Source organism: Penicillium arizonense (assembly GCF_001773325.1).
Source record: "Penicillium arizonense strain CBS 141311 chromosome Unknown PENARI_contig048, whole genome shotgun sequence".
In the NCBI taxonomy this organism is placed as follows: Eukaryota; Fungi; Ascomycota; class Eurotiomycetes; order Eurotiales; family Aspergillaceae; genus Penicillium; species Penicillium arizonense.
The window spans coordinates 51,222-71,446 of NW_019173325.1; the positions used below are offsets into that span (position 1 = coordinate 51,222).

Consider the following 20,225-nt stretch of genomic DNA (forward strand, 5'->3'; position numbering starts at 1 on the left):
CGTTCAGCAATGGCTTTGTGTAACTATCAGATAGCGTGAGGGGAAGGGAAGGGGCTCGTGTGTAAAAAGCGGATTTCGTTTGCCTATAGCAGTGATCAAGCCACCAAACCGGATTTAGCGTTCTGTTTGCTGAAATAGACCAATAACGTCTGCATATATTGTTGCACAGATGAAATCACTCTCCGGTCTCGAATCCTCTGGATATTATATAAACGGTGTGTTCACACCACATGAACAAACAACATGGTCCGGAGATCAAGACCCTTTTCCAGATTGACATACGAAACAAATCCTTCTGATAGTGTGTACCTCAACCCTTGAGATGACGAAAACCGAAACCATGACTGTGTTATCCGTCAAAGGTAATTTATCCTCATATTACAGCAGGGTCTATTCTTAGGTGTGCTTATATCCCTTCATAGAGAACTTAACATCACAAGAAAACCAAAAGCATCAATTTCCCGTGAACTATGCTTATGACTACCTCAATGGGGGTATTGGGTATCTTTCCCTTCCACCTCTAACCCTCAATAAACTTCTGCAAAACAAGGAATTCCTTCAAATGGCAGGTCAACGTGATCACAGCGGGAAGTACACTCAACGGAGTGACAACGCTATTGATATTTTCCCATTGACGGCTGGCCTTCCCTGGGCAACCGGTATCCTGTCATGTCGCCAAAACAAGCACTGGAACGTAAGCATAGAGACGACAAGAATATTCCTTCAACACCTCGCTGCTGATAAGTCGACACAAGACCTGTACAAATCTGGACATTCAGTCGCCGAGATCTCACAAAAGGAACTCGATTCAACCCTAGAGGAAGGCTGGGTCAAGTTCCCAACCTACCTGTTTCCTGAGGGCGATAAAGAGCGCACCAAGCTTCTAGCCGCCGTTAATGTTTTTATCTTCGTGTTTGATGGTATAGTAGCTCGAGCTTTCCCATATACAGCTGGATGACTTAGTGCTTACATTTTGTATTTTCTGTTAGATTTCTGGGAGATGCACGATATTACCTCAGTAAGCGAGCTAGACAAGGCATGCATACTTATCCCGAAGTATAAGCTCACAAATAGTGTGTCAAAGTTCACCAAAGTGCAAGACGAGTTTATCGCCCGTATGCAGCCCCGTTTGAATAACATCACTTCACCGAAGACGAAGCTGCAGGTATTGATTGACCAAGCAATTGAAGAGATTTACGGAGTGGACCGAGCCTCTGGTAATACTGCTGGTCAGGAAATGTTGGAGCTTATGGTGCGTTTCTTCTCCCGACCACCTCCACCGACACAATACAAAGATATGGAGGATTTCTTGTTGTATCGGCATGAGGATGCGGCGGTCCCGTAAGTACGAGTCTCTAGATGTCCCATACTGTACCGAACTGATGATAGTTAGGTACGTTCTCGGCTGTACCAAATTCTCCCTTAATTCCTCTGTCGACCTAGACAGTCCTCGACTTGCGAGATACCTCCGCCTTGTGAAAGACCATGTCTCAGTGGCAAATGACCTGGGGTCTTGGGAAAAGGAGAAGAAAGCCTTTGACACTGGCAAGGTCCTTTACATGATCAATGCGGTTGATGTGGTTAAAGACCTCTTCAAGTTGCCTTCGTACAGCGCAGCCGTAGCGATGACACAGGCTTTCCAGCTACAGATTGAGGTTGAAATAAATGCAGAAATTGAGCGACTAATTGATCAGGATGATCTCAACAACGAGGAATGGCGATTTATTGATGCCACACTTCATGTTATGAGTGGAAACGTTTTTGTCTCCACCGTTATGTCAAGGTACGGAGGAGAGAAATTCAAGCTTTCTGGTACCCAGTAAGCCCCCGGATCGTCGAGGTGGCAGGGGTGACACCTGCCCAAATTCACAGGGCCACTTCATTTTCATGTTCGTCTCGTTTGCATCTCAGTGGAAAGTTCTAGCTACCATTGATTGTCCACACTGCCAAGAGACGTAAGTCATGTAATTTATGGAAGTAAGATACTGTATAGATAACGATACGGGAAATTGCTATTCCAAGACTATTCTCAATATAATATAGTGGACTTTGGCATTAGGTTTCGAGAAATAATCGAAGAGTGTAGGTGGTGACACCAGTTTCGGGACGTACTGTATGGTGTTATCTGAAGGAGAATTTCAGTCACCGAAATCCTCAACACTGAGGCCTGCGTGCCGAAAATGGCCCCTAGCACTGTCTTTCTTTGCCCCAACCTGATTGATGCATCGTTCAAGGAAGGTGCCGAAATCTCGGTCAGGATCATCTGCAAAGTAGCTCCAATTACGTTTTATGCAGCCTTTAAGTTCAGAGAAAAATTCTTCAATTGGATTGAGATCCGGCGAGTATGGAGGCAGATAGACGACTTTCACGCCGGCGTCAGCACACATCTGTGAGATTCGTTCGGAGTGGTGAAAGGACGCATTATCCATGACTAGAACAGACTTCGGCTCGGGCCATCTTCCGCAATGTCGAAGGAGTTCATCAATAAAGTCCTCGAACGCGGCGGCATCCGTTGACCCACGAAAGACGCGGCTAAGCAAAATACCATCTTGGGCGTATGCAGGCAGAATTTGATAACGTTCGTCACGGTGAAACTGTGACACTTGTCGAGGTGCTACACCGAGTGGTGACCAGCCTGTGCGTCGGAAACCAACTCGTTTATCACATCCAGATTCATCAACATAAACAAGGTGGTATGACTCAAATTCGGAGAGGTTGTGAAGATATATTTCTCGTAATTCGGCGTTCTGCTCTTTCGCTTTCTGACGGGCAGTCTTTCTCGACCAACGGTTGGATACGAGGGCCCTTCTAATGCTAGAAGTTGTTGCTAGCATCTGGAATTCATCCCATAAAAAGATAGCCATCTCGTCGAGGTACAGACCCGGTTTTTCCAGCAGATGATCAAAAAGCGCTTCCAGCATTGGGGGCGTTACGCTTCGCCTCCGTCCGATACGATTTGGGGGGGCATGGACGTTGCCAAACAGGCGTAAGTTTCTGCGTGTATTTTTGATTGTCTGTTCACTACACTCCGCTGCCTCCGCCATTTGATGACGCGTAAGTGATTGGCTTTGTATCATATCACCAATGAATTGCAGCTTTGACGGGGAAAGCCTCGGTGCCATGTCGCTAGGTGTTTTCGCAGTGCTCGCAGTTTAAAGAAAGTGTGCTGCGCAGGATGGATGAGGGGCATTGAAGTTGGGGTGTATGGAAGTTTCGTGTAAGATACAGTATTATAAGTAATACGGTCGTTCTGGGATTAAAGGAGTGGGCTATTATTAGAAAGCAATTAATTACGGCTTACCTGAAGGGGGCTAGCGCGGTTTCGGGTACGGGCCGAGAAACAAAGTGTGAGTGTCTGAGGGGTAAACTGTTTTCGAAAATCGCTGTACCTTGGAAGCATCGACTTGGCTCATCCGTACAGCTACGACGGGATCGCGTATCTTGAACATATGATGTTATTGAGTCCGGGAGGACAGCCTCTCGACCTGGCACTGAAAGAAATGGGGCGGGATTGCCTCATTGCCAAGATGAAGGAATCACTTTCAGAGATGCACCGTCTGAATGTTCTTCATAAAGATCCAGCCCCACGAAATTGGTTGTACAATCCAGAAAGCAAAAAGGTAGTCTTTTTTGATTTTGAAAGGGCCGAGATCATTGAATCGCGGCCCATCTTGGGAATAATATCACCAAATCGCAAACGAAAGCGGATGCCACGTGATGGGCTTGACAAAAAGCTGTCTGGCTCAGATTTTGCCAAGGAAATAAGCAGAGCAGTGCAGGAGTTGCGAGGTTGGAACTAGGATCCAGTGAACGTTAGTCACGGTTGGTCCAACGATCGCGCAAAATAAGTAATGTAGATTATGTTCGAAATCTTTGTGTCAATCATTTCATATATTTACGCTTCGTAGCCGTTATATTTTTTACTTTGAAATTGAAAATTTAAAATAGCTTTGAACCACTATCCTTCAATGACTAGTTACAGCCGCGCGTGGATCAAATCCAGCGCGTGGTATGGTTGACTCGCGAGACTTTCCACTGTCGTTTCCAGACCTGCTCAGCATGGGCTTCTCGAATCCTGGATTGCTCCATAGCAACACGAAGTTTCCGGACTGCTTGAAATACCCGTTTATTGGCAAGCGGCCTTACCTCTGGCTCGAAGTGATACTGCAACATCAACTCTTGTGAAACTTCAATAATAGCCATTGTCAAATTGAGAAAATTCTCGAAACAAGAGCGATAAAACTGGTTCTCATTTTCTTGTTGATCCCGTTGACAAATTCTTTCTTCCTTCAACTCTCCAAGTGACAAGCGGTTTCGTGACTTTGAGCACTTCAGACGCATTCGGGTGGTTTCCAATGCCATGGTAGAGCCTCGGGCCAGTGCAATCTGATGATCCAGAGAATTTATTTCCGGTAGATCGTGTCGAATAGGAAGTATCATTGGCATGGGATTCGACAGGCTTTTCGGAGATTCCGGTGAGCGACTGTAAATGCTTGAGGCATCATCTGCAGTTGAATGCTGCTCTGTCGCATTCAGTGACATTTTCGGAGAAAAGTGGCCGCATACTTCCCCTTGATACTTGGATTGTTTTATATGTGTGCAAAGAGCCAAGTGAGCCAACCCCTGAGTAGGCACACTTTTCTGCGGCGGTTGCTGAAACATTTGAAATTTCCACACTGTACAGGCTGAAGACCAATCCAGTGTTCAATTTCCTGCGGGTCACTCATTTTGAGAAACTTTCCATTTTCACGTTACTTTCGCTATAAACACTGATGTTTGGAAGCATTCTTATTTCTGCGGGCATAATTGAGGAAGAAAATAAGATAAAAGATAGAAAACAAAACATAAAAGCGCAGATTAAAGAATACCATTCTGTTGGCTGGCCCAAAATTATGCTTTACGTAAGCTTTCTCAAGAATGAACGGTTGGAGAGAAGACGGCGTGTGATTGGCGCGCGTACCCGGCGAGTCGGGACCCTGGCCGTGGTGGAAGCTGGGGCAGATGACGTTCATTTTGGCTTTCACTGTGTTTATCATGTTTGCATGTTTGCATTTTCTTTGTTTAGTTTGCATCTTTTGCATTCGGGGACGAACGATTTAGAGACTCGTCTTGCGAGCATCCTGAAACTGTCGCCCAGTGGGCTGGCAACCACTTTCCAGTTGTCAGAAGGCGTGACAGCACTCCCACATAGCAGCACATTTTTAGAGCGAGCTTCATAGGCAAATTAATCATCATAGTAAAAGTACAAAAGCGTTTATGGATTGCCGCAATGCCAACGACATATATTTGACCAGGTTGTCCAATGATGGAAATCTCTCCTGTGTCTAGTAGGTCTACTTTTAATATGGTCTGTTAGTGTCCTGATCGCTCCAAAGCGAAGTACTCGCCGTTTCAATATCGATCTTTTATACGTCCTTACATGTACGTTCGATCTGGAAGCATAGGCCAAAGTCTTCTTGGGTATGCAATACGTGAACTTTTACCAAACGGTCAGGCGTATTAGATTCCTTCGCAATGTGGGCCATTGTATTTATTTCTACATTTTTAAAAAAGCTGCCTTTGTATTGTTGGAGGGGGAGATATGCTCCGGTGTACATAGAACTTGCGTTCAACCCTCGGTTGCTGCTCGTGTGCTCGCTTGGATCAAGGGAATAGAGTGGACTTTTGGCTTACAGTCCAAAGTCACTCTACTTGAACGTATGGCTCGCGGCCTCTTTTCTATTCATTGGAGACGCACTCAGTTGGGAAGTCGAAATAGCTGCACCAATCACCATAATACAACCATAGCCTTAGATTCATCTAATATATGAGCGCCTTGAATCAGTCAACGTATAACAAATGTGCTATAATAATTCATAGTCGCCGCTTCTTGTTTATCAAGGCAGGCTCCAAGAATTGAACATGACGTTTAACTCGTGGCGAACAGTAGCAATTCCTTTTCGGGGGCCAGGAAGCAACCAAATGGTCTGCACGACCAAAGTGGGAATTTGCTTGTTGGTCATCGAGGAGTTCTTGCACCGACTTTGGAAAGCCGCCAATCCGTTGGAAGGACGACGAGCTGGCAATCCCAATTGATGTCATTTCATGAAGTCCATTGATCGAGAATGCCACCTTTTTGCGGTAGTATCCACATACATGGCAACCGTCATCTTCATCGACGTCTCCGAGACGGTGGCCACGGGCTGTTTCAAACCTTGCACCTGGAAATTCAACCATCACCAGCTTCACCAGGTCCCTGGAATATGATCGCGAGCACAGAACTGAACCTTTACAGAAAAAGGCACCTTGTCTTTTAATTGGCAACTCATCGAGTTCGAAGAAGAAGAAGGCGGTCGCTAGGATAGTTCTCACTAGTTCAGTCGGAACCGTAAAATGCATTTCGGACATCTCTTCTAATCTGCTCACATCGTCCAACCGAGGAAGTGGTTCAGGTAGCTCGTGATTCAGCCGAAATATGTTCGATCTTTTTACATCTGGCACGAAATTTAGTGCCTCATGAAACCCTTGCTCACCATCCATACATGGGGAGGACATTGTCGCTCGGATCATGCGAGGGATAGCAGTGTCTTGCAATATACCCCTAGCAGCCTCATTTGGCTTAGTCATAGAAGAAAATGACCCCGTTCCCACTGACAAGAGTAGATCATGGGTTTTGGCTGAGGGCCAGATAACCACTGACTCCTTGAGCGCAATTGCCAGAGGATTGTTGGCACGAACTCCGCCATCCTGCAGCGATCCGAATCCTGGAAGGGACTTTGATCGAAAAAAGCTGCTGTTATTAGCGACCATCTTCAAAGCTACCGGGACACTCACAAAGGGGCTGCGACGCTGCACTGAGCTCTGTAGGTATTGTTCGTCAGCAAACGCTTCATTCGTCGTTCCAAGGAATAGTATGTCAGATTGATGGTAGCTCGACGCGACTCACACATTCCATACGTGAGGATTCTCATCCTCCGTCTTAGGGATAAGGAACTGATACGCCGCATTCACTTCTCGCTGGCCCGTCCCACGATAATTCGCCAAAACACATGCCTTCCCGTCAGAAGTACGACTCGTGATAATGGCAACTCGACAACGGGTGGAGCTCGTCGTCGTCACATCAAACATCCGACGTTGGGGGTCGACCACCTTTTGCAAGGTATCCTCTAGTCGTTCTGAGTCGTACTGGCAATCGGCTAAAAAGCCTGCCAGGTATTTTATCCATGTAACACACCGAGATATTGGGGATTTCGGTGCACGCTTACGAGGCGAACCGAAAATTATCCGGGCCAAAGCCGGAAACTTGGCGCAACTCTCCTCGGCAGATAGGCCATTCAATACTATGTCCACTTCCGAAAGCGCCCCTTTTATAAGGATCAGTGTCTTTATTCAAAGGTGCAGACTTCACAATGACAGTTGGATGCTCTTACCAACACTTGTCCCGGCAAATAGATCAGCGACCTGTGCAATCGATATTCCGCCAATCCGCCTTTCTAACGCTCGCAGGAGCCCTAACTGAATGATACCACGAACGCCCCCTCCATCTAGACTTATCACGATCGGCCCCTTGGTTGGCGGAAGTTGACGAATCGTGAGATTCACTGCCTTATCACAGATAGGGCATTGCCGTAGATCGATATGGTACTCTGCCCGGGAGCTTGTATTACCATATATGACAAAGCAATTGTCACAGATTGCATGCTTGCATGGCAGCATATGCTCTGGCGGCCCGGACATGCAAGTAAAGCATGATGTTGTTGAATGCAATCCTCCCCACCGACGATGGAACTGTACAAGCGAATCGTGACGGACGTCCGCTGAGGCCTTGGAACTCAATTCAGCAAAGCTCTCGGTGAAGTAGTGCATAATTTTATTGCAGATTATTTCAGGGTCTCTCCCTTCCCAGACATTCCAACAATGTGCCCGGTAAAGGGCATTGAAAACTGTTTTCGGTTCGAAAACTATAACAATTAACATTATTAGGGACAGTCTGTACAAAGACTTTGGGGGGTGACAGAGTGAACTTCCAGGTGCGGAGATTACTCACGATGCATCTCAGGCGGATAGGCATCCATAAGGAGAGCCGAGGCGATAAAGCTGTAAACCTCATTCTCAGGGCAAGCAGAACTTGCAAATTGACTTTGTAACTCCACAAAACAACTGGCCATTGCTGCTTTCCTTTTAAAGCCCTCGCGTGCCACCAAAAGACAGTCAAGGCTGGCTGGGTTTGAACTTCCCATTCGAAGTTGAAGACCTCGGCCCCAGAGTGCGTTGAGATGTACGGCCGAGAATGAGAGGCATTTTTCTTTCTGTAACGATCGAATCTGTTGGATTTGGTCAAGAATTAGGCTTCTCAATGGGTCAAATGCAACAGATGGTGACAATTTCGACCGGTCGCGGAGATCCAGAATTGTGAGCTTGTGCTGCCCTAACCATGCATTGGGTAATTCAAAGCCATCATCCGCGCCATGCGCTTCAAGTTGAGAGTCGCCTGACAGCACAATTACCACACGCATCATGCTACGGATATGTGAAGCTCCAATCGATAGGGTCCCAATCGGTGCATCTAGCAGCTGTTGCACATGTTGCATCTCAGAGATGGTGTCGACAAAAAAGCAGAGAACTTGCGTCCATGGCAAAATTTTCTGTCTTATCACTTCTTGTTGAAGGTCTGCTAGAGGCTGAGACTCCCCAAGGGAGAGAGGATATCGTCGATGTCTGTCTCCAGACCACCTAAGCAAGCAAGTGTCACCCACCCCAGCTTGACTAAAAGGGTTACTCTCGGCAAATATGATAGGATGCTCAGTATGTGCAGTTGCTGTACTAAGATGTACTCGAATGAGTCCAGCAGGTCCCTTGCGAGTGACGTTATTGCGAGGAAACAAAGCTTGCAGGGCCTTGACGCGATTTCCATTGCCCGCGAAATAGACAAGAGAAGGGTATTGCGAGTTGGGGTGGCTCATTCCTTGGACAATTTCTTCAAATCGCCCAGTGTCTACCAAAGATCTGCCTGTGGTATCCGAGAGGATATCGAGCCATGCCGCCATAATGATCCCTTGCACATTACAGAGAAGATGGCTTTCTGAGAGCGCTGGTGCCTTTATATTTTTGTAAGTTTGTTTGATTGCCTGCCATCAATTACTTGGTATCTCCATGTGACAGCTCCGTCATAGCGATAAATGATTTGGCCCTCACATTGTTATACCGTAGTTTCCAGGAATTAGGCTCTAATTGTTTTTAGTGAGGAACCCTCGCATAAGTTACGAGGTATTTTTAATTGGTATCCCGTCCGCAAAACATCAATACTGATGGGCTTCTATTACCTCCAGCCAAGTGTCCGCTCGGTTCGATGCTAGAATTCAACTGGTTACATAGGAACTTCCAATATCTTGCGCTCTCACCCTAGTGGTCGCGGCTAGCTGTACCATGCACTTCACTTTTTGCGGTATCCTTTGATTCGCAATGGCCAAGAGGAAAATGAGGGGCAGTTAATCCCACGCCAGCTAATATAAATGTTACATCACCCCTTCGGCTTTCAAGTGTATTCTAATCTTTTCATACATCGATTCATATCGTGAGCCATGCAGTTTGATAAATCAGAGATTGTAAGAAAGCGAGCGGGGCATGCTCAATCCCATTCCACTCAAGGTATACAACGCACAAACACCACTTTCAGCCAAAGCCATGATACGACTTATACAATAATGTTAAAAGAAGAGGCGCAAATGGATTGGAAATACAATGTCTCGGTTAGCATAGCAAATTGGGCCCTCCTTGCTGGATACTTGGTAATTCCCGGAACATTTACTTCGCTGAAGGAATCAAACCAGGTAGAGGAAATCTTAGAAAAGAACACCGCGGGGCGGGCTGTACTACACACTATACAAAATCCGCCCTTGCTCGTGGTTGCTTGCTTATTTCTTGCCGGTGGAGCCGCTGCGTTGACCGTGCTTTTCCGAAAAATTCAAAGCAACTATTTATGGCTCATCAACAAGATCTTTATGTAAGGACTATAAAAACTAGAGGCTTAGGGCCTTGCATTGACAGGACTATAGGCCAGCTGCATTAAATGCGGCCGCTGGGCTTCTCACCACGCTTGTGAACATTTACACTTCCCGATCAGGCCACTGGTCTGTAATGGCCATTGTTACTATCATCGTGACTGCTCTTCTCATGATAATATTTTCTTTCTTGTTTGCTTATTACAAATTTATCAAATTGAGAAGGGTGATAGCGGCCGACGAGGAGGGATTCGAACACCAGGGTTCTTCGCTGGAGGCATTGCCTGTGTGTTCTTCATGTGGACGCCAATGGAACGGTGCATCCACGGATTAAATGGGTATCATTGAAGGGAATTGGTAATACTAAATATTTTAAGTCCGAGTATCATAACAAAGGCAGCATGTACTATGCAATGTATTTTACCTATCTGATGTCGTTCAATTGTTTTCCGCTTGCCTACCAACTTAAATCTTGCATTTTCGTTGCCAAGCTCCAGTATGGCTAGCCACAAAGCACCTGAGGCTTATTTTCCCTTTCTTTCGTTTTTTTTTTTTTACCCTTTTTTCTTCCCTTTTTCTACGTATATTATTCACCTATTATTACAGCGAGGCGATACTCGACCAGCAAATGAGCTTCCAGAGGTGGTACTGGAGGAGTGCACAACTATATTGTTTCACATGCTTGTTAAGCAAATTAAGATCTATCCATGTGAATGGAAACTGTTTGTTGGAGTGAACAGAGTGTGGTTGGAGGGATGTTCCTGCAATTTCCCCGAGTGATTGCAGGTGAGCACGTTACCCCAAAACCATCATCATTTATTCCTATATAACACTGAGTTCAAACTACCGGCTGCTCAGGATGTATAGATTAACCCCTTCGCCACATGCTAGTGTTGTCCAAAATCAAAGGTTGATATTCATTCTGAGTCCAAATAAACAAAGCAAAACGGAAACGATTTAACAAGTATGCTGAATAAAGTTCTCACATCGCCTGCGATGGAAAAGGAAAATTGCTACCATTCTCGTCACATCACTGTCGAGATAATTGGATCACTACAAATGACGAATTCTTTGATCGCTCTCTTCACCCTAGATATTCATACCCATATCATCTTCTACAAAGTAACCTTGCTGCCTCAACGAGTCCATATAAACAAATGCAGCAGCTTCAAATCTCGCAATGGATGCATCATCGAGGTTACTAAAATCGGTTTCCTCAATTTTCGCTCTTTTCAACCATTTGTTATAGAAATTGCTCAATTTTGGCGGTGGCCGACTTTGATCGGATCCGCTGGTTGTATCATTGTTCAAGTCATTCGTGTTGCGAGGATTATTGTTTTTAGCGTTGACGTTCTGACCAGGAGCGTTCCGAACAGGGGCATTCTGACCAGGGGCGTTCTGACCGTTGGTACTGAAGTCAGTGACAAACAGTTCGTTGTCCTCGTTGTCCGATTCTTGCTTCACCGGAACTGAACCAAAACGCTGGGTGTTGTTCGCCGTTGGTTGGCGATTTCCTAGCCTCCACGGCTCTGGGTCCGACTCCAAACTTTGTGCAATTGGCATAGAAGGCTCTCTTGTAAGCTCGCGCTTTATTCTCTCCTCCTTTTGTGCCTTGAAAGTATCCAGCGGGCAAGGGGTGGGTGAACGATCAGGGCTGTCTCTTCCCGTTTCGCCCTGCCAGTAATTGTAACGTTTTTCCTGTAACTCCCAAGCCTCGGAGATCTTTTGCTCTGCCGTAGCTTGATCCGTGAGTCTAACCAGATCCGCCTTGGTAATCCAGCAGGTGTCCCTGGTCAACAGTTTCTGATGGGCAGCATCGATTCCTTGCCATTTGACTTTGACAAAAGCTGTGGGAGCTGTTTTGTACTCCTTGTTCGTGTCCTTTCTTTCCTGAAATGCCACACCAACAATGCCGACGATGTTGTTCCTGCTGTACCGATAGTGGTCTTCCCCATCTTCCCCTTCGTAGGTTAGATGCGAAATTCGGGTCTTGAGATTCGATACTTTCTGCAGTCCTTGGGTGTTGTATCCATTTGCGGTCTGAACCCGGTATTTTGCCGCTTTGTAGGGTCCGTATCGAACCAGCAATACGAGTGACCGTCCTAGACGGCTCCAGGCATCCGGTTCTCCATCGTGGTCGCGACCAATTGACAACTTCTTCAGGTCAACTAGGACCTCGTCCAACGAGTCATTGACGCCGACAGCAGCGGGAATACCAGGTTCAGCTGCATTCTCGGCCATATGAGCCGATCTTGAGCTGGCTGGAGGTGATTCAGATGTTCCTCTTTCAGGCTCATAGTCTTTCATATCCTGGTCGTTTTGTTCAACTGGGGCAGCTTCATTCGAACCGGCTGGGCTTGGCTGCTCCTCCTGAGAGTGGTACGGGGGCTTCGACTGTGACTGAACCGACTCGCTCTGATTGTCTGTATGCACGCCAGTATTTTTGCCTAAATTTGGCTCTGTGTACGAGGCTTGCGCATTTGCAGCAGCAGCCTTAGGTTGGGAGACTCCACTCCCACTTTCCGCCAGTCTTTGAAGCCTTCCTACATTATACTCTTTTGGTGCCTGGTTTCTCGTATTGCGTTTTGAAACTCCTTCTGCGTTTGAGGAAGACATAGCCCAATATAGCCGAGAAAGCTCTCCGAAATGGATAGTCTGAAGGAAAACGGAGATCCGTGTCTATTTATGTCCTAAAGGTCTACCGTGGACAATGTAGCTTCCTTTCCCCTTCCTTGCTGTCAGCTAGCACCGCAATGTCCAATATGACCCGGGATGCAGTTATCTGAGGATTTTAATTATGATGTGTAAACAAAGGAGCGATATCAACTTGATAGGTCAACTACGGTACTGATATTCCTCGCAGCATCGCACCAAACTGTAGGCTTGACGGGGAACAGCAGCTTGCTAACCTGTTAACCAGACATCACAAAGATGAAGACCAGGCGAAAGACGATACATTCGGCCTCCCTTCAATTTTTGGTATTTTCCAACCGCATTTTTGTTTTTGATTTTAAGGTTGTGTGATATTCCATTTTTGGAGACAGCACAATGTAAAGGATAGACTGATGGATGTACTCCGACCCCTCGCTTTTAGTTTACTTCTCAACTAGACTAAATACGAATCCGTATCCAGCCTAGTGGGTCGCGGTTTAGAATCCAACTCGCGAAGCGATATGCAGGCTACAACAACGGCATGTATCCTTGTACGTACAGTCTATGTAGAGCGTTTCACTTCCTAAAAGCGAACTTGGAACCTCGTCAAGCCTATCGTGGCCTAATTGCCATTCCCATTGTTAGGCTACCCGCTGTGACGCCTCGGCGAAGTCTAGCATGGCATCGACCGTAGCCCGTGACACGCTGTCTGGTTTACCTCTCTCACCTTCTTTGGAGCCTCGCAGCAGTCTCAACACGCTATAGAATGTGTCCCCAACTTTCTCCTTAATTCTCCTCGCTACTGGTGGAGTCTTGGCCAAGAGACATAAAAACGTTCTTAGCGTTGAGGCTGTATAGTCTAGAATCGGGTAACTCAAATTCCCTCGTGACTCTTAGGGGTTCCTAAGACCGGGAATATTTTCCTATTACGCCCAGGGTCAGGTAGCTTACTAGAGCAACCAGTTAGAGCATCAGATTGACCTCGTGGCTCCCCGTCATTCCTAGGACATCTTGGCTCATCAACATCAATGCCTTTCTATGATGATCATCGACGGGTGTAAGTATCTTTTTTCTTAGACCGCGTGAGCATACAAATAATATATCGAGTCACTCCTTCATGTACCTTCCCTCGCCCACTGCAATACCCTTAGTTGCACTATTTCAGATACTCTGCATACGGTTTCCTCTAAGGTAGTGGCACAACGCCTGCCATATACTCAATCTCAATTCGTTGACTTCCACTCGATATTGACTGTCCTCCGGCCTTGCTACAGTAATTGATCTCAGTCACTGAGCTATGTTTCTCCTCCATCTGCCCCCGGAATTGGTCATAATAACCGGGCAGTTCTTGGAGGAAGAAAGAGATATTAACTCATTATGTCGAACTAGCAAAAAATCTGTACGGTCTCCTGAATCCATGCCTTTATCGCATCAACGCTCAAAATTCAAGTCTCGCATTGAAATTGGCCGCTAGAAAAGGGAGTGAAGCTATAGCTCCAATATCCATCCAACAAGGCGGTGATGTTCGAGTGACGGACCACACTGGCCGGAGCCTGATATCTTTGGCCGCGCAGAATGGCCATGATAAGGTAGTGAGGCTTTTACTTGAGACAGGAAAGGTGGATAGATACTCGACGGATAATTGGGATCGAACTCCTCCACTACATGCCGCAGCAGGCGGCCATGAGGCGGTAGTGAAGCTTTTACTTGAAAATCGAAATGTGGACGTGGACGTGGACTATGCGGACTTTAAGGGTCGAACTCCGTTTTCATATGCCACACCGGGTCGGCCATGGGGCGATGGTGAAGCTTTTACTTGAAAATGGAAATGTGGATGTGGACACCGTGGACAATTTGGGTCAAACTCCGTTATCATATGCCGCAGCAGGAGGCCATGACACAGTGGTACAGCTTTTAGGTGGAAGTGGAAATTCGGTCGATTAAATTAAAGGGTGAAGAATGGTGTGACTGGTTTCAATCCATCCTGCCCATTTCATCTGTATGTATCTTCCTACTCATCGTCGGCAAGATAAAGCATAATAATGTAGCATATTGTGACGGCAATGGTCAAAGTCCAACCAGTAAGAGCAAGTGGCAAAGAACCTTGCGGTGCGAAAAGAACGAAAATAGACATGTTCAAAAAGCCCATCTTACTAGCTTCATAGCATCCACTAGACCAAAATGGTGGGTCAGCCGTATGTTTAATAATATGCTTCCAAGAATAGGCCCATACTTTAGCAACATCATGAATTCGCGGATGTGGTGGTTTCGGTACTGGGGGCTGAAAAATAGCTTGATTGAGAAAGAAAATACAACGCACACCGTTGTTGCTATTATGGCAGCTGTGAACTGACCAAAGTCGAAAAACCCCTGCCGGTCGGATTGTAGTGCCCATGGAAGTAGTAGAAAGCTGGGGGAGTTAGCCTCGGGACCGAAAATTCGGTTATAGTAAGAGAATGTGGATACCTGATTGATAAAAGAAAGGGACACAAGTAGCTACTTAGGCGTAACGCACAAGCTAGGAGTCCATTCTCGTGTCGCTCGTTATAGTGGTTAAGAGCGAGATCCATCGCGTCATAAATTTGCAACACATGTGTTGTCAAAAGTTTGAATGCTTTTTGCGGTCGTCTTTCCCCAATAGGATTGTGATAAGATGGTTGCTAGGCGAGTTTTAAATGATCGGAAAGTAGCTTGGACATATACATGGATATAGAGCGAAAATTGTAAAAGTCGGGCTGCAAGGTAGCAAGTTCCAACGGGAGTGCAAGGACGTGACAATTTGTGGAAGTGATAAAGACAAATAATCGCCGCAAATTATAAGTATGACCCACTGCCTGGTCCAAGATCTCACACACAGGTCGCCCTTCGAACTTCACGCCTCGAAACGTTCTTAGATCTAAAAACATTCGGTTCAGCAACTGCGATTTCGATTTCAATCACCAGTCTATTTTAGTAGCTCGAATTGAGATAATTCAAACTGTGTAACTTTGACCGTTCTCAATCTTAACCGCTTTCGGCCTTGAAGTGCCGCCCTCAGCTGGTTGACTGTCCTCAATTAGAAACAAGCGACGCCGCCCAAAAAGAATCTCAAAAACTCAAACATTATATGTGGCCTCTGGATGACACTTCCGTTGAGCAATCATAAGCCGATGGAACTGAGTTGGGTGGATGCTCCGTGCCCTTGCAATCGCAATTTTCGAGGTCCGCAGCATTAGCCCGAAAGAATAGCTGCAGTGAAAGAGGTGGGCTGCCTAACCGTAGAACTGAGGGCAGTTACTACCGGCGGTGTTGGCCAGCTTTGTAAAATCGACCATCTTAACAAAAATATTTAGATCAGGATGTATCCATTACTTGATATTGATGGCATAATTTTATGTGTCAGTTAAGTGATGGGTATGAGATAGACCAAGGGTAAGCCAGTAAAACCAGGAAAACCTATCGCCGACCGCCACATAGATGATGTCCGCCCAGAATTGAGTACTAGTGTTTCAATCATGACCAATTTCCGTGGTGGCTCTCTTAACCACCCTCTCTTAACCTCTTAACCACCCTCTCTTAACCTCTTAACCACCCTCTCTTAACCACCCTTTCTAAAAGCCATTGGTTAATGCCATTTGTTACCGGCACACGATGTCTAACCTGCTCCATCATCATGATGTTCTCTTACTAAGTTGCGTTGGTTAGATCCCAGGCAATATACGCGGACTGAGGCGACGTCAAATTCAACAGCTGCCCGCTCTTGTGCTCAGCTCTCAGCTTAAAAGCCCAGCTTGTCCCAAGGCATCGCTCCAATAAGCACACGATCCACGACCTAAATGGCTGACCCAAAAGCGCAGTCCCTGCACGATTTTGCAATCCTCACCATAATTAATGTCTTTGGATTGTTTTACTTTTACCTTTTTGTGATACATTTCCTGCTCTTCCATTTCCCCTCCACCCCCGGAGGTATTCTGGACTCCCTGTCCGTGCTAGCCTTTTGTGCAGGTGTCATCTTCTGGTGCTTGTCCAGCCTCTTCTGCCGCTTCCTAGACGCTTTCGGGGGCAATGATACGGCAGAGTGGCAAAAACTGGAGCTTGGAGCCACTTTAGTCCTGATCTGGGCGGCCACCCTTCCTTCGGTGGTTGTGCTGTTCCGCGCCGAACCCTGCCTCCAGCTCGGATACCTAGCTGCCTTTACCGTTGTTGCTGTCGGCATCCTGGTGGATTTTGTGGTCTCCGATCCCAGTGTTTATGCGGTTCAGTACTGGTTTCCGTACAGCTGCGTTTCACTGGGCTTACTTTCGCTCATACCAAGTATTTATGCCCTGACTGGAACGTTTCAAAGTCCGCCCGCGTTGGCGGTACACTTCGGCCAAATCGCCATCGGGAATTCTCTTGGAGCTGCGTTCTATATGCTTCGTCCGTTAGAGAGGATTGGTGTGGTGAATGGCTGGCGGCCTAGTCTCTATGTGATGCATTTCGTCCTGGCCTACAACGCCGTCACTTATTCGAGGGTTTTCTTACCTGCAGTACTTCAAAACGCAGCATAAGCTTTATCGAGTTCTAAAGAAGGTGTGGAGACTGCAAAGTTGGGTGATCGCTCAAATACTGGGGCCAGGATGAACTGGCAGGAGCAAAACATTTGATCATCACTACCTCTCATATCGCGTCCTTGCCTTGGAGCCTTCCATTGCCGATCGAAGAAGGCTACATCCTTGATATTGGAACCTGGAGGATTCGACCTTCTTTATCTGTTTACAATGTACCGCGATGGATGTGTATCTCGGATTGATTACATTTTGTATATATATCTCTGACACACGCAGAAACTTCTAGACTAAGTGATTGCCTAGGAATTTTTGTACTGCTTGTGTAGTTTCTGGTACGAGTGGAAGTGTTCTTTTCTCTCACTTTGGTGGTAATCTATTCCTATTGCACGACAGAGTGAGTGATTTTGCCAGGTCAACCGACCACGTTATAGATTAACCCTATCACCCGGTGCCTTACTCCTGCTGGCGAACTTGTGCAAACGCAGGAAAGCTCAACACGCAGATTGTACCGTGAACGCAAGAGACCAAATTTCACTTCTAACTCCTGTCTAAGCAAACGGCCTAATGCCCGTTGATGTTTGGTGGTTGGAAGTCTAGACCGGGCCAACACAAGTCTCGCTTGACCTACTACGATCACCTATTATGTGTGAAATGGCCCTTTGGTAAACTAGTGCAATCGGTTGCGTTTTACAGTTGAACCGCAATGATAACCGGTTCGACCGCGACTGACCGTCCCAACCGCGACCCGTTCCGTTGCCCCACATGAACCGTGCGCCGGCATGTTTATCAGACCAGATCTGCCCTTTGAACGTTCTTGTTAATTTGTATCGAGCAGCGACTCCTCAGTCCATCAATTTTTCATATTGTGGTTGCCAATTTTGGTGAAGATACCATGTTATAGTCAATTGATTGGTTGCCGCTCATGTCGAACAACTATTGAGCTTGGCAATGCGTTTTGCAAGACTTGGTGGCCTGCGGGTGAAGAGCGGTTACAGAAACGGCGCTGAGCCTGTTTATCAAGGGCTGGCCGAACGAGCTTACCATCCAACGCGAGTCATGACCCGCGGAAATTGAACATATATCCTCTGCGCAATGTCTGGGCAACTTGACTGTGTGCTCGGATAGATGCGTGCTTATAAGCCTCTTACTGTCCAGAGCGGTTGTGAGCACAGATTACAATGCTAGAGACCTTGCCGTGTGAGATTTTGATGCTGATCGCAGATTGGGTAAGTTCCAGTGTGTTTTATTTGATCACGGTACTGACCGCCTGCCAGCTGTCAGCTACCACTCTACGCGTTCTCAGCCGAGTCTCGTCCAGATTGTATGCAGTTTTGGTTCCTCGCATATACCGTACCATTTCATTCTGTGCAGCAAGTGAATGGGCGCTGAATGTGTTGAATGTCGACCCTTTCTTTCTCCGTTTCGGTCCTTCACGGGCCGCGGACTATCTCCAGCACGTGCGGCACCTACAGATCAAAGCTCCATTCCACCTTGTTCGGTTTAACCGATGTGCATACTACAACATATTTCGTGCAGCGGGGCTGCCGGAGTCTCCGGCTACACTGGGAGCCTCGGACGAGGCGACGGCACATCAGCAATTCCTAGACGACGTGAAGGATCAATTGCAGCTGATATTCACCCACCTGAAGCCGAATAGACTGAGCACGTTTGAGTTCGTATAAGCCGGTATCTGTCTATCGAGACCTGTGATTGACTAGCAATAGATGGCGCCTAGGGACATGTGTTCCGGTGGGAGTTCTCGACAAGGAAGGCTATCTCAGTCGGTACCAACAGCGCCTCACTCGTCTCTCACTCGTCACTGACGGTACCTGCCCTGAAACATTGCACCGCTTGGAAGGAGTGTCTAGACTATCCTGCCTGACGGCGTTTGAGTGGGAAGGACTCCAACATCCGTCCGAGGTTGATTTGTTACGACAGTGCATCCGTCGGAACTGGCGCCGCCTGGATCATCTGTCCATCGGCTTCGTTCCATCAGCTTTTGCCCGTGCTCTGTGCTGGGAGAGCCTTGGGCTTCAGCAATCGGAGCTCGGGGTCGGGAATATAGGTACCGGTGAGACAAGGAACGGGGATACAGGGATCGGGAATCTGACAGCTCTTCCCGCTCTGTCCACATTATCACTTTCAAAGGTGACCCTGCCTCCAGATATCTCATCAGAGCGCGATGCGATATTCTATTCCCTGCGAGCGCTCACGCTGCGCGACTGCCCGAATCAGCTGCGTCTCGTGCAATTACTGTCGCGGTCACAAAAGCCGCTCCGACTAACGCATTTTGAATTTTCTTTCGATTACCTGCTGCACGAACCGGGTGAAGGACGTAGCCTATCTGCTGTTGTGCGGTTCTTATGTTCGTTTCGTGGGCTACAGCATCTATACCTGAGGTTGTCCAACTTCCCGGCGTCAAAATCTCACATCCAGGATGCCATCCGACATCACCAGTCTACGTTGAAAAGCCTCGTCTACCATGAGCGCCAACTCGCTCCCATCGATGCCGATGGCTTATTTGAGGATGATCGTGATGTGTCACCCGCGTGGGTAACAAACTTGTCTGCCATTGTAGACCTGGGCCAGGTGTCTGCTCTGGGTCTGTGTGCTAGTCCATCTGCAGCTGTAAGTTTTCCTCCGTCCAGTAAACGTGTGCCCGCTAATGAGAACAGCGTCTGTGCCTTCGACCCACGGCCAAGCATTCCCAGCTTCAGATTCTACATCTGCGGTTCAGCGGCCTCGATCGAATCCACCGAGACATCCCACGAGAGATTACCACCTTTCTACATGAGACGCGCAAAGGGTACTCACGGCATCCTCGTTCGTGCTGGGGTTCTGTGAACCGGAATGCCTCCAATGATAACTACAACTACGGTCCTATTTTCGATGAGTACTTTGACAGGTCACAATTCGAGTATATGGACCCGCAGCAGGCAGTCCTTGCGTCTTCCGCAGCGATTGCAGAGGCCGAGGATCTCGTGTCGTTTGCTGAATGGGCATTCGGCCCCCACGGACTGCCGGCTCTGCAGGTCCTCGCGTTTGGGGACTTCTCCCACGGTGA

General features: G+C 47.2%; 6 protein-coding genes across 6 annotated transcripts; 3 read left to right on the forward strand and 3 right to left on the reverse strand.

The window, feature by feature from the left end:
• Positions 1-340: 340 nt before the first annotated feature.
• Positions 341-1,823, forward strand: PENARI_c048G08844 (uncharacterized protein; the record flags this gene model as incomplete). Its single annotated transcript, XM_022637337.1, has 4 exons — positions 341-362; positions 423-920; positions 990-1,341; positions 1,394-1,823. 4 exons carry the CDS (start codon positions 341-343, stop codon positions 1,821-1,823), a joined length of 1,302 nt encoding a protein of 433 aa, XP_022482806.1.
• A 315-nt stretch (positions 1,824-2,138) lies between these two features.
• Positions 2,139-2,921, reverse strand: PENARI_c048G10369 (uncharacterized protein; the record flags this gene model as incomplete). The annotated part of the gene is made up of 1 exon (XM_022637339.1): positions 2,139-2,921. The coding sequence occupies one exon, from the start codon at positions 2,919-2,921 to the stop codon at positions 2,139-2,141; it is 783 nt and encodes a 260-aa protein (XP_022482800.1).
• Positions 2,922-5,853: 2,932 nt separating this feature from the next.
• Positions 5,854-9,026, reverse strand: PENARI_c048G11836 (uncharacterized protein; the record flags this gene model as incomplete). Its single annotated transcript, XM_022637342.1, has 7 exons — positions 5,854-6,235; positions 6,635-6,840; positions 6,937-7,184; positions 7,245-7,343; positions 7,410-7,440; positions 7,792-7,940; positions 8,027-9,026. The coding sequence occupies 7 exons, from the start codon at positions 9,024-9,026 to the stop codon at positions 5,854-5,856; spliced, it is 2,115 nt and encodes a 704-aa protein (XP_022482818.1).
• Positions 9,027-11,069: 2,043 nt separating this feature from the next.
• On the reverse strand, positions 11,070-12,596 carry PENARI_c048G03304 (uncharacterized protein; the record flags this gene model as incomplete). Its single annotated transcript, XM_022637328.1, has 1 exon — positions 11,070-12,596. One exon carries the CDS (start codon positions 12,594-12,596, stop codon positions 11,070-11,072), a length of 1,527 nt encoding a protein of 508 aa, XP_022482817.1.
• Positions 12,597-16,447: 3,851 nt separating this feature from the next.
• PENARI_c048G12310 (uncharacterized protein) lies at positions 16,448-17,161 on the forward strand (the record flags this gene model as incomplete). The annotated part of the gene is made up of 1 exon (XM_022637344.1): positions 16,448-17,161. The coding sequence occupies one exon, from the start codon at positions 16,448-16,450 to the stop codon at positions 17,159-17,161; it is 714 nt and encodes a 237-aa protein (XP_022482821.1).
• Positions 17,162-18,339: 1,178 nt separating this feature from the next.
• PENARI_c048G05198 (F-box protein) lies at positions 18,340-20,199 on the forward strand (the record flags this gene model as incomplete). Its single annotated transcript, XM_022637332.1, has 4 exons — positions 18,340-18,387; positions 18,436-18,833; positions 18,886-19,789; positions 19,837-20,199. Coding segments are annotated over 4 exons (1,713 nt in total), but the record flags the coding sequence as incomplete, so codon positions are not given.
• Positions 20,200-20,225: the final 26 nt, after the last annotated feature.